This window comes from Natrix helvetica, assembly GCF_964273705.1.
Source record: "Natrix helvetica genome assembly, chromosome: 3".
In the NCBI taxonomy this organism is placed as follows: domain Eukaryota; kingdom Metazoa; phylum Chordata; class Lepidosauria; order Squamata; family Natricidae; genus Natrix; species Natrix helvetica.
The window spans coordinates 62828625-62855069 of NC_138549.1; the positions used below are offsets into that span (position 1 = coordinate 62828625).

General features: G+C 37.1%; 1 protein-coding gene across 1 annotated transcript; it reads left to right on the forward strand.

Annotated features, from left to right (window-relative positions):
• Nucleotides 1–22: 22 nt before the first annotated feature.
• Nucleotides 23–26445, forward strand: DARS2 (aspartyl-tRNA synthetase 2, mitochondrial). The gene is made up of 17 exons (XM_081947672.1): nt 23–335; nt 1928–2027; nt 2561–2627; nt 5210–5311; nt 6323–6418; nt 10895–11018; nt 11108–11154; nt 12751–12857; nt 14424–14493; nt 16014–16193; nt 18508–18615; nt 20740–20802; nt 21016–21162; nt 21524–21742; nt 22094–22204; nt 23008–23083; nt 25402–26445. The coding sequence occupies exons 1-17, from the start codon at nt 212–214 to the stop codon at nt 25587–25589; spliced, it is 1929 nt and encodes a 642-aa protein (XP_081803798.1). The 5' UTR covers nt 23–211; the 3' UTR covers nt 25590–26445.

A 26445-nucleotide genomic window follows, 5' to 3' on the forward strand; every position in this document is an offset into this window, starting at 1 on the left:
GTCCTCTGATTTGCTGCTGCCATATTTGATTCGGGCGTGGAAACAAGGAAGTGCCTCGCGCCCAAAGTAATGCTTTGCCGCTGAAGTGACCGCTGGAGCTCAGTTCGTATGACGGAGGAACTGCCTCTCTGAAGTGGGGCTTGGAGGCTGAAGCTTCGTTTCCTTTCTTATCTTATATATTGGCCGGTATCTCGATCTCCTGGCGAAGACCATGCGTCGACTACATGTCCTTTATGGTCCTCTGAAGCTATTATTTCCCGGGGGAAGAGCGAAGCCGTGGAGCAGGCTTACTTCTTGCAGATGGGCGTCGTTCAGAACGGATGCGACCCTCCCAGGTCTGTGCCCCCCTGGGGGTAGCCGTGAGGGGGAAGGTCGGGTGCTCGGACAAAGTTATCCTCGCCAATGGCAAGCTGCTTGTTAATGTCAGACCGGCCTTAACGAAACCAAGGGGCTCGCTGGCTCTCTAAATAGAAAACAATGACTCCTCTGCTGGAATTACGATGTTGGTTTGGATGTGTTTCCAATCACCAACCGATCCTAATATATAGGTCCCAACACCTGCCAGACTTTGGCCGATATTGGAAAAGTTATGTGGGTCAGTCCGGGGAAATAATTCTCTGGCTTTGAGGCTAGATTGGGAAGTAACACACAAATCTCAGGAGAGGGCAGTATCCGACCACTTTTGTGTAGTGACTGTGAAAATTATATTGATATTTTAATGAAGTTGTTCATAATTTCTGAGTTATTATTCTTTGAAATTTTATAAGCTCGTGTGCTTGAGCCATCAACAATAATATCTAGCCCTGGGTTCTTTTTCTCTCTCTTTTAATTGCCTTCCTTTTTTCTCTCATTTCTTTTGCTTGTATGTTATGCGTCCGCAATATTTAAGTTTTGATTTCATTACAATATGGGAACTTCCAGTGAGGAGCCTGGTTCTATTGGTTATTTTTATCTTGCAAAAATAATACCCAAAACCTTTTTCTCCAGCACAGTAATTCAAAAGCAAGTTATTTTTATTTCATTCAGCCTTTTTGATCAGCTGGGTTTCACAGTTATGTTATAACCGGGAAAAGCATGCTCTTGACATTTTCCTTCATTTCACTATGTTGTCTCAGTGCATTAATATTTTTATTAGATTTGTCATAGCCTTTCTTCCAAAAAGGCTCTTTATTTCATAACTACAGTCATCTTCTCTGCAAATGAGCACTTCAACTCTTTCTCCACCTATTCGCACTACCTTAACCTTGTTTGTTGACATAATATTTAATCAGTTGTTTTAATATTGATCAGTAGACTGGTTTTTGCACTCTCTTCTTTCATTTCCGTAATCATCTTCATTTCCAGCCAACAAGGCAGCTTCATCAGCTGATACCGGATGTGTTAACGTTACTTCAAAAACTTTTAATTCATATTTCTATTTCTCCTCATTTCTCATGATATTTTCTGTATATTAGTTAAACAAGCCTCTTTCATATTCTTCTCAATTCTGAAACATTCTAATTGTTGCTTCCTGATCAGTATACAAATTGCTCCATTAGCAAATGAAGTAACCCATTACAGGGCTTGCTGCAAAGTGTTTTGAACTACATAGTCAAAAACCATATTGTAATCAAGAATGCAAACATGTACTATTTTTGGACTTCTTCGTTTTTCCATTATGTATTGGATATTAGCATATCATTTCCAGTAGGGATGAGCTTTCAACCTCTGCCACACCTCTCATCCCATCACACCTGTCTCCCTGACTTATACCACACTTCTCATGCACCATGCATAATTATGATATAAATCTGTTGAATGAAGCTTTGATATCATGTTTATTGATAACTGATACCTGTATTACTTGTCCTAGTAATTTCTGTTGGACTGAAGAAAAATTTGTTTGTACTTTTATACATTTTATGAATTAACAACATTTTATCCCAAGATGTCAATAGTTTTGTTGCCCGGTCCAAAACTTGCGGGGAGTTGCGATCAGCTCATATAGGTCAAGAAGTCACTCTGTGTGGATGGATTCAATATAAGAGGTAAATTGAAAATAAAATGACTTGGAATGATTAAATTGCTGATGCTAAAGAAAAGATTAAAATAATAGTCTGCCTTACTACATCAGGCTTTGGGAGATACAAATATTGTCTGGTATCTTGTTTCTGTTTTCTTCTCTATACTAATTTTTATGCCTATAGAAAAATCTGTAAGGGAGGTTGATGGTTAAGAAATTTGAAAAACAGGGAAAGAAAGAATGAGAGGGAGGCAGGGAGAGAGAGAGAATTTAAGTGAATTAAGGACCAGCGTCAAATTCTTAAGTGAAAAGTAATGTTCAGACACTACATCTTTTGAATGTTCCATACTACCAAAGTCTTCTTGCATGTGAAACACTTATATGTCACGTAAAAGTGTCTAGTCGAGCTGTCTCTAGGCTCACAGCTGTTCTGTAACTAGGCATTGTGTACAATAGATGTCATTGGAGAGCTCTGCACTGCATATTCATGAGCTCCATGGAGGGGTTGAATCTGAAGTATTACTAACATGTCTACACATCTGTGTCTCCCATTATTAGACATGAACAGTTTGTAGTTTTGAGAGATTTCCAAGGACTAACACAAATACTCATACCTCAGGATGAGGTAAGTGCTATTGAAAATTGCTTTTGTAGCTTTTTGCTAGGAAGCCAACAAGGATTGCATCAAAATAAATTTAAAGGTAGTCCTTGGCTTACAACCATTTAATCAGCAACTATTCAAAGTTAGACAGCACTGGTACAAATGATAGTTACAACCAGTCCTCAGTCAGAATTCCAGCAATCTAGGCACTTGGCAACCGTCTCACATTTACAGTCTATTGCAGAATCCTGAGTTCATGTGAATCAGAAAGTCAGTAGGGAAGTTGGCAGAGAAAGTCACAGGTTACTGGGGTTAGTCTCCCCAACCTGTGCACCAGTGGTGGGATTCAGCCAGTTCGGAACTATTTGGGAGAACCGGTTGGTAACTTTCTAAGCAGTTTGGAGAACCGGTTGTTGGAAGAAATCTCCTTTGTTTTTTTCCCACTTTACAGGGCTAATCCTGTAAGGAAGGCAGGAAGGAAACATTCTGGTGTTGTTTCTAGCCTGATCTTTATTGCCCTGCTTACAGAAACTGCCTCTCCGGTTAACCCTTATTACATTGGAACAGCTAAGGCGAAGCGCCCATCGACCTGAGTGACGTTGAGCTGGCCACGCCCACCCAGTCACATGACCACCAAGCCACGCCTACCCAGCTGGTCATTAGGGCAGAGGACCGGTTGTTAAATTATTTGAATCCCCTGCTGTGCACCCTCTCCAAGCCTCAAACGTGTCTCCCTCATACATCCTCTGCACCTTTAATACACCCTTTCTGAACCTTGCTCTGCTTCCCCTTGCTGTGCTTCTCACACAACCTCCCCAACTCTTGCTGTGCCTCCTTCATGTACTCTCCCAACCCTCCCTGTGCCTCCTGCACACCCTTACTGCACCACCCCTTCACTCTCCCAGACCCTTCCCAGCCCTTCCCCCTACCCTTGTCTCGCAGGTAATTCCTGACTTGGTTATGGGAAGTCAACAGGAAGTTGCCTCACATGATGACTGTGGTATTCAGATAGCACCCCAATTGGGATTGCAGGGATTGCTGTTGCTAAGTGTTGCAATTGTGCTTTGCAACTACATCACTGAGCAATAGAAATTCTGGTTTCAGTTTCTGTTGTAAGTTGAAGATTACCTGTAATGTTCTAGCCACACTGATTTAGAGTACTACTGAGCAGATTTCCTGGATTGCTGGTATTTTTTTTAATTTTCATAGCTGCTCTCTCAGATTATTTCTAGCTCATAAAATTGCTATAGTCAGTTTTATAATCTCTAATTTGCTGGTTCAAAACATGAAGATATGTAAATTTTAGTAGATAAAATTTAATAGATAATAGATTTATTATCTCCAGCACACTCTGTGATAGACAGACTTTCAATACACATGAGAAATTCTAGTGTGTATGTGTGTGGCCGAAAACACCAGCCTGAAGATGGCGAGTGAGACCTTGCCGAAACGTTGCCAAGACAATCTCAATCTTACACGGGAAAAGACCCGAATACAACAAGACCAGCATACCTACACCCGTGAAAATCTACAAAAACATACAGTATATATATATATGTGTGTGCAAATATTAAAAGGGGAGCAGGATGTTGTTTGATCAGACATTGAAGAGAATGGAAAATTGCTTTGTATAGAACATAAATTACTGGAATTTTTCTTTTGTTCTTTTTTAAATTACAGTTCATATATAATTCATTTAGTTAAGCATACTTTTAAATAGCCTCTGAAATTAAATTAAGACAAACTCTTGAATGAAATTTAGTCATTTAGAAAAGAGTTATAATTTTTCACTGCACACTCCTTGTAACAGACAATGTTATAAATATCCATACTTGTACACACAGCTTATAGTCCATAGCATTTTTTTAAGTTCAGTCCTATAATCTACAAGGAAATAAATAATATTCCAAAACATATCTAAAGTGTCTTTCTCCATCTAAATATGCATCTAGAAGGAAAATAACTTAATTTCCACATTAGCATTTTGATTTTATTCTTACCAACTGCTATATGATGTAATTTTTTTGTAAGGAATTTTGGATAAGATAGAATTCGTTCTGAACCAGAAAAGCTCATTAGAATTAATGTTTCAAACAAAAAAGATTTCTATCTCACCTTTTATTTAGCGCTTGTGACATACATAACATCTTTTTTTCTCATTAACTACCCGGTGAGATAGGTTGAGCTGAAAGAGAATTGGCTTCTATGGCTAAGGTTATCTTGAACCTAGTTCTCTCTGCTCCTAGTCTGACACCTTAATTTCTGCAACACTTTAGTTATCTCAATAAACACTTTATTAGATAGTATTTATTATTTCCTTATCACATTTTGGAACCATCCATCTCTCTCATAGAGAAATTCTGGGTAGTGTACAATAAAATATGAAAATATAAAAGCAGTACATAAAAGTTAAAATTTAAAAAGAGGCAAAGATGTTTAAAAAAATAAAAAAGTTAATTAAAAGATGAAGGGAGGGCTTTCAGGTGCCATTTAATTGCCAGACCTAAGTTAGCTGATAACTACCAGACATAATGTATTTTAATAATGCATATTGCTGGCAGTCTTGAATTATGCATATTCTGATTTGTCTATTTCTTGCACTGTAGGCTGCTTCCCATTTGAGGAAGCTCCTTTCTGATGTTCCAGTTGAGTCTGTTGTACGAGTTACTGGGATTGTTATTCGCCGGCCTCCTGGACAGGAAAACCCTGTAAGTATTTTAAGGAGGAACCCTCTACTTTTAAGTAAGTACAGTTTTTTGCTTTGGGCTACCAAAATGATTTTCTAAAAGCTATATCTGCTGAGAATAAATTTGCACATTTTCATTTGCCGTGCAAGTGTCTTGGAGGTAGCCAGAAGCACAATTTGATGAACTATCTGCTTCTGTACCTTATAGCTGTTAATTATAATGGTAGCTTCAGAATGATCCTTGTCTTCTTGGCAGCTATTTGTTTTGGAAGTATCATTCTTCAGCTTAGCACTGTAAAAATTCTCTGCCCTCTCAAAAAACTCCACAATTTCTGCCTTAATGTCGTCTGTGATTGGAATTTCCAGGCAATACACCTGCACAATATATCATTTTTTATGTTTTCTTCACATCTCTCTTCAAATCCTACTCTTTCCATACACCCTTATTTCACAGATAGGTTGATTTCTATGCTTTGCAGCAGGCAGCTCATCTGTATATATATGGATTCTTTCTAGTCTGCAGTAAAGCAACTTGTTTGACAGTAGTTAGCCCGTGAAGTTTCTGTTCTTGTCTGTAGGATTGAATTTTTTTTTAAATGAATATAGCTGTGTCTGGCTGGTAATCCAACAAGTTTATCTTCAGGGCAGAGATCTTTTTTTGTCGTTCTCTGCAAAGTACTGACAATACTGCAAAAATAGTTATGATATTTAGCTATTTAGACAAGCCAGGAAGACCATGCTTTTTTTTCCTTTCCCCAAGCCTGCTCTTGCTTGGCCCATTAAGTTGTAAGTTGAAATGGGTAAACAGAGAGATGTTGACTTGAGATTCAGGAGATTCCTGATCTGTGAAGCTCAAAGAAACTCCTGGTTTCTTAAGCTCCAAGTTTGTGAAGGGGAAGTGGAAATAAGGTTCTGCATTTTGCCAAGCTAAATTATCCTACCACCACAACATCTGGATGAATCTATTTTCTTGGCACAATAAAAATAGAGTTGTTATTTTTTTTAGTAAAGTGATCTCTTTCCATTTGTTTAGAGGATGCAAACTGGAGATATTGAAATAAAAGCAAAAACTGCAGAGGTTCTGAACTACTGTAAGAAACTACCATTTGAAATAAAAGATTTCATGAAGGTAGGTATACCTTTCTTATTTATTTTTGTTAGTAGAATTTTTTTATTTTTTCATTTTCATAACATATAATCACATGTATACTATTACATAGCCAGCATCATTTTATATTATCAAATGTCTACATCAATTCATCTTACCATCAACTCCCAAAACACAATTATTAGCTCTTCTGCTCTCCATATACCATATTTGTCCTTATCCATCACTTTCTTCTCCCTCTCTCTCCTCCCCCTCCCGACCGCCTTTCCTCCCCCTGTCATCCTTCCCTACTCTACTTCCTCTTCCTCTCTCCTCCTCATCTCCCCCCTTTCTGCTCCTCATTTCTCTCCTCCTCTTCCCCCCTCCTTCCCCTCTCTTCTGTTCATCTCCTCTTCCCTTTCTCTTTTTCTTCCCACTCTTCATCTCATTTTCCTGGTGTATTTCAGCTCCTGAGCAAGCTCCATTTTATGTTGATGGTATTTGTAGCTCCTTTTCGATATACATATTTAATTTTAACATATATTCTCCTCCTTTCTTAAACAAGAAATAGAACAAAAAAGTATACATATATGGTCATTGTACTTTTTAACCACCACCACCCAGCCTAATTTTGGTCGAAATGTAGACCTGGTAACCGTTCCCAGCTATTCTCATCATTATCTTTATATAATTATACATCCTTACACACGCCCCCAATTTGTGTTTCTGTCTTTAAATCTCAGTAATTTTCCATTGTAGATATATTCCATGTTCCCTCTCCATTTTTCCATATCTTGGACTAGATCACCTTTAAATTGTCTATAAATGACAAACTTCACTGTTAAATGTTCATTACAATTCCCCCAATCTATTATGTAAAATGACAGGCAGTAAACATTTCACTTTATTCATCATTTTAAAAGTTATATATATATATCTATGTTTCATATATTTTAACCCATGTTTAGTTATCCTTCTGTTGTCATTTTCAGTCAATTCACACCTCAATTTAATTAATTTAATTATCATGTATAAGAGTGAAACACAAACCTCTACTTTACAACCTCCCCATATCAGTTTATATTTTGAGCTTTTTTCGTTATCTTTCCATTATTATGTTCAACCAGTTAGCAACTCCATTTTATTATCATATTTAGGAATAAAACCCTTATCTTGCTTTATATTTTCCCATATCTAGGTATCTGATTTTTTCCTAGTAAGGAAAAACGGAGGGAAATAAAAAGCAGACAAAAAACTTAATCAGCCTTAACAGCGGTATCTGGAAAACAGTTAAAAGAGGAGGTGTCCCAACAAAAGGGAATAAAAAGCAGACAATAGTGGTTTTGAAGGTTGTTAGTGGTATAAGGAAAATTGAACTAGGAGACTATGCCCCAACAAAGAGAAAAATAAAATACGCCTTTGAGGGTGGTTGGGGGAAAATTGATGAGAGTGGAGGTGTTAAAATAAAGAAAAAAGAGAAGACAGGAATAGAGAAGTGGGACAAAAGACATACCTTTCTTATTTCTATTTAGTGTGCTATTTATTTCTGCCTAATGGAATATTTGGAACAGCATACCTTGAGAATTCCTGCACATCTGTTCTTTTTAACTCTTCTATTTCCTCTCTATAGAAAAGAATAGGGATGCACATTAAATGGAAAATGTATTTTACTTCAAATCCAAAACAAACCATTGCATTCTGGAAATACTGCAGAACTAGCTGCTGTTCAGCACAAAAAAAACCCAGAATGCTTGGGTTGTTCAGGGTTTCAGATAAAATAAAATCCAGAGAGATTCCAGAGTGATTTGGATCTAGTAGGGATGAAATTTGCCACATTTGATAGAATATGGTGCAAGAATTTAAATTGCTATACTTAAAAACTGATACTTTAATAAAAGTGCCCATGCATTTTTATTATGAATCAGAATGGGATGAACTTTATAGTAATACAAAACAACAGTACAATACAATAAATACAATACAAATATAGTACAGAATAGTAGTGGAGCTTTTTAACTATTCTGACATCAACTGGGAGACAAACTGTGTCTAGTGAGAGATCAAACAGGTTCCTGATGAAACTAGCAAACAACTTTGACTCCCAAAAGATAGAAAAAGGAACTGCCAAAAAGTAGTGGGCGGGGGAGGAAAAGTCAGTTATACTTGACTTAATTCTTACTAACAGAGATTAGATGATAAAGATTGTTGAAGTTATGGGCACATTGGGGAAGAGTGAGTATGTGATAATTGGAAGGGAACATAATGCTGGCACAAGTAATAGAACAATGTCAGACTAATGTCTTACACTTTAAGAGAGCTGATTTCAACAAACTTTAGAGTTTGGGAAGGATTTCATGAATGGAAATCTTTAAGAGGGAAACAACTCAAGAAGCTTGGGAAACTCTGTTAAATGAGATCATCAAAGTCTAGTCTCACACAATACCACTGAAAAAGAAAAAGAAAAAATTCCAGAAGAATCTGAGCATGATTGCATAAAGAACAGTCTGATAAACTGAAAGACAAAAAGGACTGGTATAAAAAGGGGAAAGAGGGGCACATAACTAAAGCAAAATAGCAACATATGCCAGAATCTACAAAGGTAAAATCAAGAAAGCTAAGACTCAGAATGAACTAAGACTTGCAACAAATGTCAAAAATATTTTTAAAAAACCTTTCAACATGTAAAAAAGAAAAAGAAAAAAAGTCAAGGAACTGATAGATACACTAATAGGAGAAGATGGCAAGAAGGTCACAGGTAGCAGGGAGAAAGTAGAGCTGCTTAATTCTTTCTTTGTGTTTGTCTTTATGAAATAGAAAAAAATAGTCCAACCTATCAAAAACAGTACCGTAAAAGACAGATTAGGAATACAAGTCAAGAATTGATAAAATTCTTGGCAAGAAAATGGTAGTAGAATACCTATCCACTCTAGAGAAGTTTAAATCACTGGACCAAATGGATTACATCCCAGAGTTCTGAAATTACTAGCAGACATGATCTTGGAATCACTGGACCATATCTTTCAAAAATCCTGGAGCGCAAGGGAACTACCAGCCTACTGGAAAAGAGCTGATATGGTTTCCATCTTCAAAAATAGACCAATCAATCTGACATCAATACCTGTGAACATCGGTTTGTCAAAAACAGGTTATGTGAGACAAACCTTATTGCATTTTTTGACAAAATGACTAAGTTAGCAGATCAGCAAAATGCTATGGACATAGTATATTTGGACTTCTGTAAGGGATTTGACAAAGTAGACCACAATCTATTTCTTTTAAGAGAGAAAAATGTGAGATCGTCTGCATCACCACCAGATGGATTCATAACTGGCTGAACATATGCACTCAATGTGTAGTTTTGAATGGAACTGCATCTGCATAGCGGGAAACGTAGTAAGCTATCCCAAGGTTCTGTTTTAGGCCCCGTACTCTTCAACATCTTCATGAATGATTTAGATGAAGGGGTAGAAGGGGAACTCATCAGATTGCAGACCACACCAAGCTGGGGGGAATAGCCAAGACTTTAGAAGATAGGCTCAAGATCCTAAAGGATCTTGACAGACTTAATATCTGGACCCTATCCAACAAATGCAACTCAGTGGTGGAAAGATAAGGTTTTACACTTAGGCAAGAAAAACCAAATGCACGGGTATAAAATAGGTGGTACAGCAGAAACTGTGAAAGGGATTTAGGTAGGGGTCCCAGTGGACAAAAACTTAAGTATGAATCAGCACTGTGCTGCAGCTACCAATGCAATTCTGCACTGCATCAAGAGGGGTATATTATCAATACATGAAACGTTAGTCCTACTTTATATTGCTTTGTTAAGACCACACATGGAGTATTTAATCCATTTATGGTCACCATGATATGAAAAAGACGTTGAGATTCTAGAGAGAGTGCAGAGAAGAGCAACAAAGATTAGGAGGTTGAAGGCTGACACATACAATGAATGTTTGGCTATTTCTGGTCTAAGAAAGAGAAGGACTAGGGTGACATGATAGCAGTCTTCCAATATTTGAGTGATTGCCATAAAAAAGCAGGAGTCAACCTCTTCTCCAAAGCACCTGAGGTCAGGGCAAGTAACGGATGGACACTTATTAAGGAGAGATCCAATCTAGAAATAAGGACACATTCCTGTCAGTGAAAACAATCAGTGGAATTGCTTGCCTCCAGAGGCTGTGGATGTGCCATCACTGGAGGTTTTCAAAAGGAGATCATGTAGCTATTTGCCCAGAACGGTATCAAGTCTCTGGCTTGAGCAAGGCTTAAACTAGAAGATCTCCAAGGTCCCTTCTGACTTATTATTCTATTATTCTGTAAAATTATTCCAGCCATGAGGAGTATATTTAGTAATAGACAAGATATTAATTGAAAGAAGTGACTGAAGAATTGATTTGGCTTACTAACTTTTTTATGTTTTTAATTTAGGTAACAATATTTTATGCTTCGTGTTAGTTATAGGAGGTATAATTGCTGGTTTTTCTTTATAAAATAACATTCTTTTCCTCCTCTCAGAAAACAGAAGCACTGCGAATGAAGTATCGTTATTTGGACTTAAGAAGTATTCAGATGCAGTATAATCTCCGGCTGAGATCCCAGGTGGTGATGAGAATGCGAGAGTATCTCTGTAATCATTATGGTTAGAGAAACAGAATTGTTAACAGTTAACTTTTTTTTATCCTTTCACTTACTGTGGTGCTGACAAAATTTATCAAATCTTATTTTTAGATTTTGTGGATATAGAAACACCAACGCTATTTAAGAAAACACCAGGAGTAAGTATGCAAAGACATCTTTTCTGTACATATATTGTCTTATAAAATTATCAAATATCAGAAAGTAATTACATCATGTAGCCCAAACATCTAAAACAGTGTTTCTCAAACTTGGCGACTTTAAGTCCTGTGGACTTCAACTCCCAGAATCCCCCAGCCAGCATAGCTGGCTGGGGAATTCTGGGAGTTGAAGTCCACAGGGCTTAAAGTCGCCAAGTTTGAGAAACACTGATCTAAAAGAAGAGTGACTAATTCAGCTGTTAAGATTACCCATAATTCTTCTTTTCTAAGGCAGAATTGGTTTTAGATGTGGGGCAGATATTTCGTGTCCTGGGAGGATTCAGCATTCATATTGAACTCGCCAGCTTAGAACTTTATAGCTGCCATGGTTACTTCAAGGATTTTTCTGGCCCAGTGCATTACAAATAGGAAGCGTATGACCTAAAATGGGATGGCATTTGTCTCAGTCAGCTTTTGTTTAGACTGACACTGGTATTTCCTTTTGCACTAAAGGTTTCTTAGAGAACAATAGAATCTAGATAACTTTGGAGATTTTGCTTGTTTGTCAAATTTTTAGTTTTGTTATGAAATTATGTGATGGAGAATATTCTTTATATAAATCTTATTAAAACATTTTAAAAGGAAGATAAAAACTAATACAAATTAACATAAAGAAAACAAGAAAAAGCTAAAGATGCAAAGGAAGGGAAAAAATAGAAAAGAAAGAAAAAAGATACAAAGAAGTTTTTTACAGCTTGTTTGACAAAGAGAGTTGTTAACATAATGGTTGCTAAGCATCATTTTCTGAAACCAAAACCTTCATTAATGCACTAGTTATTGAAAAGTCTTTTTAAAAAATCCTTCCTGACTTCATGAGATTCATAGGGGAGAGGAGTAAACTATGTGTGTGTATTTGTATATTTTTTATGTATAAATAAATTTATAGATTTGTTATATCTAAATCGAGTATCAGAAATGTGTGTGTATACAGTATATGTACTGTATATGTGTATGTATATGTATGGGGAGAAGGCACTGGAATTTCATTTTAATATGTGCCATTGTGCACACAGAAAAGTGATATCTTGTAAAGCAGTAACCTAGGTTGTCTTACTATTTCTTAATATGCTTCAAGAACGTTTGTTAATTTCTCACATGAGAACTGATTAAAAGCATGCACGATCATGTAAATCGGGGTCCCCAACCCCAGGGCCATGGACCAGTACTGGCCCGCTACCTGCTGGTCCACAAAAAGTGGGCGTGTGCACAAAGCTTCATTTGTGCATGTGTGGGAGTTAGGTTGCATGCGCTAAACCATTCCCTCTCTCCCTGTCATTGTTGCTGCTGGTCCATGGAGCCAGTAATGTTGGGGACCACTAATGTAAATGAAATACAGTGCAGGAGATATAGTTTGGGAAATGGTGCATTATTGCGCTTCCATTTCTTAATTAAATGCAGTGGGTAGTGGATTAAATTTTTCAAGAGAGGTTTGGCTGAAATAAATATTTTGTACTCAAACTAGAAGTTTCCTCATTTTTTTTTCATCTAAAGGCAATGTAATTCCAGCTTTAAATTACATCATCCCTTTAATACCAGGGTGCAAAAGAATTCGTGGTGCCTTCCCGGGAGGCTGGAAAGTTCTACTCACTTCCTCAGAGTCCTCAGCAGTTTAAACAGCTCCTAATGGTAGGAGGTCTGGACAGGTGAGCTTCTTGGGGCGCCACCAGCACAATAATGTTCTCAGGGTAGCACTAAAACTCTTTTGTGGTGAGATGGTAATGAATAGACTGAGTTAGTTTGTCACACAAACTGATTATTTGCCAATTAATCAAGTTCCATGCTAAGAACAATCTGCCTAACAGTACTGTAACTCTCTATGTCTGCGTAAAAGTTTCACATGCTTGAAATCTTGCAAATATTTTCTGTACTGTGCAGTCTATGGCCATAATCTTCTCATCTATGAGATGGAGAATCAGGTTGCTGAATCATGGCATATATAAAACATGTAAGGATTGGGAGTTGGCACTATTTTATGATGATTCTACTTCTACTTGAGTGGGTGGTTCCAGTCAGTAGTTGGGGGTAAGTGTGTGAGAGAGACAGCACTCACTCCCTTGGTTGCTCCAGTTTCCCCCCTATATTATTTAATAACTCTATGAAACCACTAGGAGAGATCATCCAGGTTGGAGTGAGGTGTCATCAGCACAGTCACTTAAACATTTCCACCTTGGACCGAACTGGAGATGCAGTAGAAAGTCTGAACTAAGCTGTCAAGGTTTGGGTGAGGCAAACAAGACTAAATCCTGCTAAGATGGAGTTAAACATCCAGTAATATTGGTCCTAATAATTACTGTAGATGAGTTTATGCTTTCCCTAAGGAATTGGTTTGTGATTTAGGGATGCTCATAATCCTTGCTTACATGGTAGGTGGAAACTTGGTCAGGGACCAGATCACTAGTGATCTTGCAAGCCTAATTTATAATGCTGGCTACCACCTTTATAATTTACATGGGGTGGTCCCAGATTTTATATCAAGAAACACCTGACCAAATTGGCATGTGTACGTTTCTTCTCCTCACCTTGAACATTCCATCACAAAAATATATACATCACATAGCATCACAAAAATATATATATATAAATTTATAGATGAGGTACAGTACTGTAGAGCAGGTCTTTTTTGTAGTGCCCCCTAGTCTAGAACACATTTCCTCTGTAGATAAATTTATCCCCCGGTCAAAGTAGCATTTTGTATGGGTATTAAAAACACCCATGCCTTTTCCCCAAGCTGGTTATGAGTGATCATCTTGTGATTCATTCGTTCATTATAAATTACATTTTGTTTTTGTTTTGTTGGGCACTATCCAGATTCTCACCAACTTGGATGGTTTGCAGTTATTGTGAGAGAAAGAAATGCATATGAAAAAATCAGATTTAGCAGTAGAATAAAGTATCTTCTGACTCTCCCTTTTCTGACAGTGCAGAGAATGTCTTGTCCACTCATAGCCAACCCAAAGTCTGCAGAAGGTCTCAGTATGTCAAGCATATAAACCACTTCTTTTTCTTTGCAGTTTTCTTTTCTAGGCACTTTTCTGTGCCTGGAGATATAGATTAATCAATTTCTAAATATGGAACAAATGTTTATTCTGTTTTAAATTCAGATTGTAGCAATTTTTTCAGAAGTATATTCTTTCCAAACCCACTGTTTTGAGAGATCATGCTACTTGAGAAAAATACTCTGCAACCAGAATATAATTTTCTAATGGCAGGTACTTCCAAGTTGCCCGTTGTTACCGAGATGAAGGTTCAAAGCCAGACAGACAGCCTGAATTCAGTCAGGTAATTTATTTTTGTTTGGAATAAGATTAAAAAGTATTAAAATACGCATTGTTTTTACCTGTAACTATAAGGATTACTATCCATTTAGAAGTTGGGAGTTTAGTGGCTTTGGAACAGGAAAATATGAGCATGTAATAACAATGAAAAGTAATTGGGAACTGAATCCTTGTCATCTCATTGTTGCAGTACTGACCAAAATACTGTTCTGTGATTCAGCTTTATCATTCTGTATACAGAGCAAATAATATTGAGTAGTAATGGAAAATGGAGAAGTGACAATTATTCCACTGTTGAGAGATACTTCTGTTTTGGTATTACAGTTAACACATTACTTCATTTCTATGATCTAGTACTGCTAACCATTCCAAATGGAATCCCAAATTCACCAAAATCGCATGTACTGTGCTTGTTTATTAGATTTATATCCTGTCCTTGTGACCTATGTACAATGAAATCTGTCTTTATGTGTGTATTAGTAAATTACTAACAATTAAAAAGTTTAGTGCATCAAAATCTCTACGAAGAGCACTCCAAATATAATTTTACAAATATATATGGATATTAGTAATTAATGTATTAATGGGGCTGATGTGAGTATATGGCAAAGAGTTGCTCAAAGATACTTTGTGTGTTGTAAAACTAATCTACATTTGCAAAATTGCTAGGACTAGTTTGTGTGCAATAGAATTCGCTTCAGCTAATAACATCATCTGCAGTATAACTTCTGTAATAAATTTGCTAGCATCTAAGGTAACAGGGCTTTTTTCCTGCAGCAGGTTAGCATACATAATTCCCAAAACATTGTATAGAAGGGAGAGAGCAGAGAGAATGAATGAGCAAAGAAATCAGCCTAAAAACCTTGAAACTAACATACAGCTCCAAAATCTGAGCGTGTACAAGTATTTCACTGAAATGGATGCTGTAAGCCTAGACCTGTAATGGTGAACCTATGACACACATCCCCAAAGTGGCACATGAAGCCATGTCACCTGACATGCGCGGTCATGCCTGTTTGTCTTCCGGGTTTCTAGCATGCATACATGCACGACGATCAGCTGTTCTTCATATGCATGGCAGTGCTGAAAATCGGTGTGCGCATTCACGCTGACCAGCTGATTGTGGGATGCGCATGCGTGCCACAACCCGGAATTTTGGCTTTTCCTGAGTGCGATCCCTCTGCACGCGTAGCATTGCCAAAAACTGGCCTGCTCATGTACCAGCCAACTGATTGTCAGGTGCGTATACATGATAGAACCCAGAAGTTTGACTTTTCCGGAGTGCGCCCCCGATGAGCGGGCGCGTGACATTTCCACGTGATGTTTTTGGCACTCAGTGCTGAAAAGGTTCGCCATCACTGCCCTAGACTCTGAAGGAAAGACTGTTCTCTAGAATTGTAGTCCTTCTACTAAAATGCATTTTCAAAGAAATATATATTTTGAAAAAATGTTAAATAGAATAATGGTAATATTTATATGCCTTATTTTTTTAAAAAAATCTCTTGTTTATTTCCCCTCCTAAAGATAGATATTGAAATGTCATTTGTGGACCAAGATGGAATTCTGGCTTTAATCGAGGGCATGCTGCAGTATTCCTGGCCTAAGGAAAAGGGGCTTATCAAAATACCCTTTCCTTCAATCACCTACGATGAGGCGCTATCCATTTATGGGACTGATAAGCCTGATACTCGTTTTGGAATGAAGGCATGTTCATTTATCAAAATTACCCATTGGCTTGACTCCCACACTCCCGCTGCTATATTGAAGGCCTGTTAACTGTAATGGGATTTGTTGATCTTCTTCCTAGCGTATTCCTGCATGTGCAGGGTCTGCTTTTCAGATCATTGAGCGCCACTTTTCACTCATGTGTGTCTCCAGGGCACAGGCCCGCGGCTTGCATATCTTTGTTGATGGTGTCTTACCATCTCTGTTTTGGGATTTGTTGATATTTTGATAAATTTTGTTTTGTCAAGTGTGGGTGTTGCGAGCAGTATATTGAGTGAGTCAAATATTGTTTAATTTGTATATTTCTCAGCCCTTTGATGTCCCAGTTCTAAATGCTATCTCTTACAAAATACATAAGGACTTTGGGGCTTTCACTAGCTTTATTGCTAAACAATGATTGAAGGAAGCTGATTTGAATTCTTTCCTTAACTACCAGTTGTCCGTATGGATGCTTAATAAAATCAATCCTATATTGCTTAAGGTGGAGTGTCAATTGGTAATTACTGAAAAGACTCTGGGTCCCAATTCAGGAATATTTCCAAGTTTCATGCGGTACAACCTTGATTTAATGAAGTACTTGTAGTGAAGAGGAATTTGTTTTAATTAATTTATGTCAATTTACATCATTTTAGAGAGCCAGTTTGGTGTAGTGGTTAAGGCATCATGCTAGAGATTAGGAGACCATGAGTTATAATCCCTTGGCAAGTTGGGCGACCTTGGATCAGTCACTTTTTCTCAGCCCTAGGCCTAGGAGGTAGTGGCAAATCACTTCTAACATTATTTGCGAAGAAAACTGCAGACATGACCAGATAGTTTCCAAGAACCTGACATGATTGAACGGAAGAAGGGAAAAAAAGATAGCCCATGTACAATTAGGTAAATGATCCAAATGGCCTAATTTACAGACTTTCTTACCCACAACATCTTTAGCTTCTGGGGATCAAATTTATTTTCCTCTCTTTAACAGGTTTCTTCAAAAATGCCGCAGTGTCACTGGGAGGCATAGATGGGCAACAAAGAACAGAATAGCAATTACCTACTTTTAATCCTGTCTCAATATCATTTGTTGGCTTTTCCTATCAGTCTTATGTAGATCTGTGTAGAATTTTGTGATGAGGCAGAGCTAAGTTTGGTGACACATTCTATTATAAGAAATCACATATTCCATTCTAACTATGAGACTAGTGAGATTAGATTATCCAGCTTCATAATGCTGGATTACTTTTTTATTTATTCCTTGATCTGAAGGATATCAAGGATTTTTAAAAAATTAAGGATAATTTATTATGCAAGTTGAATTTAACTTCGGCAAGCTAGAAAAGTTCACATCAAACCTCAGTTTCAACTTAATCCAAAACTATTTCCAGACATTATGCTTTTAACCCTTCTTGTAATAGAAGAACATTGTAAGGTGAAGTGAGGCAATGATATCTCATTTTCCTCAGGTTTGTTGTTCAAATAATAAGAAATCTGTTGAGACAAATCTAGTCTGGAATATACATTAAAACAACAAATAATGCCTATATTTTATCAAATTATAATGCATTTTAGCTTTTAATTTGTATGAAAGAGAAATATGGAGAACTTGCTGTGTTTTAAAGCAGTAATTTTTGATAATTCTTATTGTACTACACCCTTGCCATATTTGATAATAGTGGTATCTTGGTACTCATTGTTATTTGGTTCTGGGAGGCATGATGAGTACTAAAGAACAATGAGTACCAAACAGATTTTTCCCATAAAAAATAATGTAGTGAGTCATAAGACAGCCGACACCAAGGCATTCTAGCTTGTGGATTGAGTACCAAATAATGAGTACCAGGACAAAATTTTCATGTCAAAATATGCCGAGCATCAAACTCAATGAGTTTCAAAGCAGTTGAGTACCAAGGTATCAATGTATTGAGTTACAGAAGCTTGTGTCAATCACAAGTGTTCTCTTTAAGATACCCCAAATGTTTTTTGCACTGCAGACTGTAATTTTGTTAAATTGGAAGGAAGGAAGGGGGGCGGGATTCCATGTTTCCTAAAACTAAAGCACTGTTTTATTGGTTACCATAAATTAACACAGCCATGTTATGAGAATTCAGCTCAAAGCCTCTGTTCCCATTCATGGGGTTGTAGTGGCAACTGTTCCAATGTCTTGAACAAAATTTAGCAGCTGATGAGTTTAGGATGTAAAGCTAAGCCCTTTTTCAGTTGCATTTGAAACTGCTTTCCCTTCCCTTGTTTTTTTCCAGTCATATTCCTGTTGTCACAATTATGGTATTTATGTCTTTTCTTCCAATGTCAGATCATTGATGTAAGTCACATTCTCAGGAATGTAGATGTTGGCTTTTTGCAGAACTCTCTCAATGAGCCTGACGCTACAGTGAAAGCCATTTGCATTCCCCAGGGAGCGGTGAGTGAGGCTGTTTGTGGTAAGGGGAAATGTCCTTTATCTTGGATGCTGTCATTTATCAAGCTGTTATTTCTATGATGAGCCCTACAAATATGTTTTCTCTCTCTCTCTTTGACATGAATACAAGTAGATGATTGAAAAAGCAAAATTTATCTTTTCAGGATAAGTCAAACTGGTTTCAATAAGATATATTTCTTAAAAATAAGGAAACATTAAAATAATGTATTGCCTTGTATCTTGAAATTAATATAATACTGAATAAAATAAAGCAGCTTATGGAGATTTGGCAAACTCAGTACAGTTAGTAAATGGAAAGAATGGTGATGTATGAGATAGTTGTCCTTGTAGAAAGAAGTAAAAAGGTAAAGGTTTCCCTGTCAGTCGTGCCCTACTGTAGGGTATGTTTTTTTGTCCAAGGGAGCCAATTTTCCAAAAACAATTTTAGTGTTCATGTGGCCAGCATGTCTGTACACCAAAGCTGCTCGGAACGCTGTTACATTCCCATTGAAGTGGTACCTATTAATCTATTCTCTTTTGCATGCTTTCAAACTACTAGGTGGGCAGGAGCTGAGACAAGTAACGTGAGCTCACCCTGTTGCGTGGAAGTTCAAGTCTCAAACCTGGGTTGTCAGCTCTCCAGCTGACAAGGTCAATGTCTTTAAACACTGAGCCATACCACCCCAGTACTAAAAAGAAGTACTGAAAGAAAGAAATATTTAATCTATAGGTTGAAATGAGGCAGTTGTGCAAAATATAGAAGCCAGCCCAGATTTTCTAGTGTGAAAAAAGGATGTGGAAGAAGGCCAGGAAAGGCTGCATCTTATATTATCAGTGCAGTTTTCTTTGCTACTTCTTCCACACAATCCCATTCTGAAGTACAAACTAGAAATCATAGAGTTATATATAGTTATGTTCATCAGTCAATGGAATGAACATTATAGGCAGTCAGATCAGCTTCTCTCTTCTCTGAAAACTGAGAAGGTGCAGGGTTATCTCTGAGAATACCTACAAGAATATACACCAAAACGAGTGCTGGTGTAATTTCAAATTTTGTTCTACAGTTAAATACTAAAAAGGGATACATTTATTGAAGGTGTATCCCAGTTATGATCTGTCAGCCACATTTGGATGAGTCTTTTAAATTCAACCTTTCATCCTTGATTTATTAAGAATGCTTACATTATGTGCATTTGTCATTATTTATGTTGTTCTCCCAATATGAAATCATATACAACTGTGAAGTAGATTAAAAGTGTGAAATAATGATTAAATCAGGGCATTTATTTGAGTTCAGGTATTCAACATTGGGTCGAGTTTAGATTGCCATAATTCAAATCCAATGTCTTGAACCTCAATTAAACTGTTTCCCTACTAGTTCACAAATTGATTTGCAGCCAAATATGGAGGAGTTGCAGGCAAACAGATACTTGTGAATGGACGTTTTTGCCAGTTGATGCTATAGTTAGGAAACAGGAAAACTGTTTTTCCTTACTGTGGTATTTAATGTCAATCCTGTATTTGTAATTATAGAGGCACTAAAATAGTGATTAAAAGTTTACAAGATTAAAGTGCTTCACGATTGTTTCCTTTTATCTCATGGTGATAGCAAAAATCGAATCTGAACATCACTATTTTATCTATGTTTATTAATAGAATCTTAGTACCTGTTTAGAAATATAATTGCATCATTGAGAATGATAGAAAATAAAGAAATCAAATGTTTTAAGATTATTTTCCTTGGATTTTTATATCGTTTTGAAGAAAATTCTCTATATATCATTGTTATGATTAATTCATTTTTTGTTGTACATGATTCCCTTCTGGAACTGAAAATATACCGTATTTTTCGGAGTAATGAATTTCTCTCTCTTTCTCTCCCTCTCTCTCCCTCTATATACCTACCTACTTTTTTTTAAAATTTGCATCTTCAAAACCTTGGTGCGTTTTATACTCTGGTGCGTCTTATACTCTGAAAAATACGGTAATCTGAAAGCATTATTTAACTTAAGCTTGATTCTAAAACAAAATATTTAATGTAAAAATAATGGACAAATGTATAGCAATATCAGTTAAAATATAACAAACTCAATCCATTTATTAGTGTTTATGTATCTTTGTCTCTAGAAATATCTACAGTTTAAAGATTTGGAGTCCTTAAATGAATTGTCAAAATCCCAATTTAATCAGGTATGGGAAAAATAATTACAACCAAGAAGTATTTTCTTTTGGGAATTTATGTTGGTCTATGTAAAATTTAAACCTGCATATTACATATTAGTTGAAGAGGCTGGGATGGAGAATTTCTAGTTCTTTTAAACTAGTTTAATTTGGATTAAAATAAAAAGGAGAAAGCTGGCCCACTGTATGAAGAACATTTATCCACTTTTCTATCCTGTATAGTTTATATCATGTTTAATTTTGAATGGCAATATGAAGTCCCCATTTGGAAAATTCCTTAATGAAGAACAAAAAGCAGAGCTTATCAGAACAGTTAAGGCCAATATGGAGGATGTGGTTTTGCTTGCTGCTGGCCAACACAAAAAGGTGGTAAGTAGAATATTGATGTCCTTAGTCTTTTAAATTTATTTTTTGTTTAAATTTAAATTAAATCTGGTTCTTCTTGACCAGCAATAAATCCCCTGTACCTCTACTTGAAGTTTGCACTAATGAAGCTGTTCCTTCTTTATTAAACTGAACATTAATTCACCCTTGAATATATTACCTTCTAGCAAATGACTAATAACCACTGCGTTTTAAATCGGTATTTTTTTAAAAAAATCATTTAGAAAAAACTGGTCCTGACAATTACAAGTTGATAATAATACACTGCTTGGAGTTAGAGGTGCAAGTGTTGGAACTTTCTATGAGGCCACCTTTTCCTCCCTTCTATTCTCTCATTTGTTTTCAGTGCTCTGCATTAGGAAAGCTACGCTTGAAGAGTGCTGAACTTCTGGAAGCAAAAGGCCTGTTACTTCGTGATCCTTCTGCTTTTCACTTCCTCTGGGTGGTAGAATTCCCACTTTTCCTCCCAAAAGAAGAAAATCCCAAAGAATTAGAAGCTGCTCATCATCCTTTCACTGCTCCACATCCTTTGGACGAGCATCTTCTCTACTCAGATCCCAGACAGGTGCCTTTATGTTTTTTTTAATATACAAAACAGAACACTGCAGACAAAGAATTGGACAAGAGGATAAAAGCAAAATATTTTTTATAATTAGCAATTTAATCTTAAGACAAGAAGTCTACCTTATCTGAAAAAGAAAATCAGAGCTGGAGAAAAATAGGATTATACACATTATGGTTTTCTTGGCCTCTAATTACCTTGCTCAAAAATGTTCATTCTATTTCTGTCAACTTCAGATGTGTAGTTCCCATTAGTTGCAAAAGCACTATTGGGTGGGATTTGCTGTTTCACAAGGGTTTGGGCAGATATACCTAACAGTACAAATTACATTGTTTTCTTCTTTTTGCTTGCCAGGTTAGAGGTCAGCATTATGATCTGGTATTGAATGGTAATGAGATTGGAGGTGGCTCTATTCGAATCCATAATGCAAAGCAGCAGCGTTTCATACTTGAGACAGTTTTGAAGGTAATTATTTGTACTAAAATAGTCTATTTAATTTGAATATTTAATATTAAATAATATATTTAATTTGAACATAGCAATTAGACATGTACTGTCACATACTACTTGATAGCACTTTCTGGATGGTTTACAAATGTCACCTCTCAACAATCTGGGGCCTCATTTTTACTGACCTCAAAAGGATGGAAGGCTGAGTCAATCTTGAGCTGGTCGAGGTCAAACTCCAGATAGTGGACAGAATTTCCTGTAATATGCATTCTAACTATTGGACCACTAGGGGTACCTAACCATAGTTTCAGCTGGGAAACTGTGAGCATCTTAGACTAAGCAAAACCCAAAAACACTAGTGAATTCCTGAACGCCTGGCACTTTTACAAATCAGCCATCATCAGGCACATAGAGATAAATATTATTTACATGTTCAGAAGAGAACCATCATAAAGCAAACCAAAATGTGCAAAACACCTTCTCAAAAGCAATTAACACAAAGATGAGCAGAGATTAACACCAAGATTAACACTAGACCAAAGATCAAGAATCAAACAATACACAAATTAGTTTTCCCTGAATTCAATAGCTATCACCAGTAGCTATTTTATTCTTGTGTCAGAAGGAATATGCAGTGTCTCAGTGCAATTTTATTTTGTATTACCTTTTACTATTGTTAAACATTTTAATATATTTTTTTTAAGGAATATACAGGAAAGCTACATTTGCACTCTGGCCCTGCCTATGAATTTTCCTAAGTAACTGTTTGGTCACTCTGTTAACAGAAAACCTGTTTGATCTACTTCTTACATTCTTAGGAGAACACTGAACTGCTTTATCATCTCCTTGAAGCTCTGGAGTGTGGTGCACCCCCACATGGAGGAATTGCACTAGGTCAGTATCTTTTTTTTTTTTTTTTTGCTACATACAGGTAGTTACATTACCTTATTTATTTATTTATTTATTTATTATTCATATTTATAGACCGCCCCCTCTCCCGAAAGGGACTCGGGGCGGTGTACAGTCCCTAAAATACGTTATAAAATACATACAAAAACAGATAAATAATTAAATACGTAGATGGAGGAGGTTGTAAGACTGTACATAGAATAATAAATATAATACATTAAAAGCTTATTAAAACCCCAAACCCAATTAAAATGAATAAATCCCCGGGAGGTAAAACTAAGAAAGTGCCAGGCCAGCTGATTGAAATAGGTGAGTCTTTAACTTTTGCCGGAAGGAACGGAGGTCGGTGGTAGTTCGAATGTCTGGGGGGAGGTCATTCCAGAGGGTTGGGCCCATCACAGAGAAGGATCTACTCCTAGGTGTCGCCCGCTGGCATTGACCAGCAGACGGCACCAGGAGGAGCCCCTCTCTGTGTGAGCGGATAGGTCGCAGGGACGTGTGTGGTAGGATGCGATCCTGCAGGTAACTAGGTCCACTGCCATGGAGCGCTTTAAAGATGGTGATCAATACCTTGAAACGCACCCGAAAGGCCACAGGTAGCCAGTGCAGCTCGCGCAGGAGAGGTGTTACGTGGGAGTAACGTGTACTTCCCATAATAACCCGCGCGGCTGCGTTCTGAACTAGCTGCAGTCTCCGGATGCGTCCCAAGGGAAGCCCCATGTAGAGAGCATTGCAGTAGTCCAGGCGAGACGTCACCAGCGCATGAGTGACCGTGCGCAGGGCACTCCGGTCCAGTAGGGGGCGCAATTGGCGCACCAGGCGAACCTGGTGGAACGCCCCCCTTGCCATGGCTGCCACATGGTCCTCCATTGACAGCCGGGCATCAAGGAGGACGCCCAAATTGCGCGCCCGCTCCACAGGGGACAATTGTTCGCCCCTTATGGCCAGCGATGGAGTCAGCTGGCTGAACCGAGGTGCCGGTAACCACAGCCACTCGGTCTTGGAGGGGTTGAGTTTAAGTCTGTTGTCCCCCATCCAGAACCCGACGGCTTCCAAACACCAGGACATCACTTCGACAGCCTCGTTGGGGTGGTTTGGGGTTGAAATATACAGCTGAGTATCATCAGCGTAAAGATGGTACTCAACCCCAAAACCACTGATGATCTCACCCAGTGGCTTCACATATGCGTTGAACAGGAGAGCCTTACTGTTATGGTCCCTAATTCTATGATTCTATGAATAAATAATAAGCGCAGTGATATCACTGTGAGAAAGATCACAAAGTCAATTGATTTTTTCCTGAATTAAATTATTCCTACATAGAAAACCACACATTTTTTAAAGTAAAAAGCTGTTTCAGGGGTTTTTTTCTGTTGTAGTCTAAAGTGTTCTGATGAGCAATCTGTGCCCTCACAAATAAAACACTTTCCAGTTGTTTTTCCAAAGTAATTGTGCATATTACAAAAACTGGTACCTTGTTGAAAGAGCAAAGTTAATTCATGCTTATCTCTAGGGTATGAAAGTGCAAACATTTCCCAATATAATTTTTTTTTTAAATATAGCTGAGCCAGAAAAAAACTTGCTTTGCAAATTCTTTGGCTCATTATACAAAACTAGTATGTAAGAATATATATATTTATCAGTCAGGTTTGTCAAATCTTTATTCTTTATTCTGACTTATTTTTATCTCAGTGTAGCTAGGAACAAAGCAATAATGGTTTGTAAATTGGTTATTTTGAAAGGAGAAATAGAAGCTTTTCTTGCTATTTGGGGATTTTTGTCCCCAGTCATAAAAAAGGCAACATACTCAATAAAACAATTACAATTAGTTTTATTGATTCAGCATTTAAATACTTATCCCTGTGATATATTTCTCAATTGCAGCACAGTTAATTAAAGGCATGTTGCTCACCAACACAGTTTTCCCAACTGACATAAGCAGAGACGTTATCTAAATTAATGAAATATATGTTATAATTCCTTCATTCCAGAAAAATTCTGAGCATTGAAAAGATAGCAAGAGTAGTAAGAGGTAAAAAGCAGTGAGTGAATTAGTAAGTGCATAGAATAAGAAGCTCTTACATTCTACTGTACATGCATGTTGTTTCACCCTTCAGACTGTCCATTTTATATTCTAAAAGTGTTAGACAAAGTACCCATACTTATTTTACCTGTAGAATAAATTTTATTAATGGAGAGATACTGATACGCTTTTTATACCTTCATTGACACCTGTATGATCCTTTTTACAAATCTTGTTTAGCTTTATAGCACTATTAATATTTAGTGCATTTCTTTTTCAGGACTTGACAGACTGATTTGCCTTCTAGTTGGAGGTTCGAGTATTCGAGATGTCATTGCTTTCCCTAAATCTTTCAAGGGAAGAGATTTGATGAGCAATGCTCCAGATTATGTCGACCCACAAGAACTTGAGCCATATCATGTGCAGGTTACATGGCCCTTGACAGAAGCTAAAGCTAGGACTAACTGAAAATTATTTATTCTTCAGAAATCTTAGCAAAGACACTAAATTTGTCACTAGTGAACAGATTATCCATATTATTGTGGGAAAAGAGAACTGTTGAAAGAATCAAAGGCATCCTTCATTATACAATGGAAATTTCTTTTGTGTCACCTTTGTAAATATGGAATCATCACAAATATGAAGCTTTTCTATATTTGTATATCTAAAGTACAATAATGTTATGTTCAAAAGACAGCATGTCCTATTACTATTGTTATATAGTGATATAGTCAGATGCAGTCTTGACATTTTGTTGTGTTGCCTTTATGGAGGATCTTTGAAGTATATGTAGATTTTGAAGGAGGTTGTCCAGGTCAAAAACAGGATGCAGGGGGGACATGGGGCCCCTGCACTCCATTTTCACTAGCAGAGGCACTGCAGACTGGTCCTTTGCTATTTCCAGGCCGGCCTCGCGGACCAGATCTAAGCACTCTATGGGCCAGATCCGGCCCGCCGACCTTGAGTTTGATACCCCTGATGTACTGCAAACATGGAAACACAAGAGAGAATGAGCTGAATAAGAAACAAGAATTTCAAATTAATTTTAGAACATAAAGGTTCAAAAAGCCCCAAAATATAATAGAAATATAAATTATTTGTACTGTTATCCTAATTACTCAAAGCTAAATACTAAGGTTGGCTCCAGTATCAAAAACTATTGATGGTTCTGGGAGAGCATTCAGTTTTGTTTCAAAAACAGTGGTTATTTGAAACCTAACTAGGGGAGTCGTTCTTCAGGGTTTTAAGGTAGAAATACATTTAGGAAGCATTTTCCCCAATTCATTAATCTTGATCAGATAGCAAAAATGGCAAATTTCTCTAA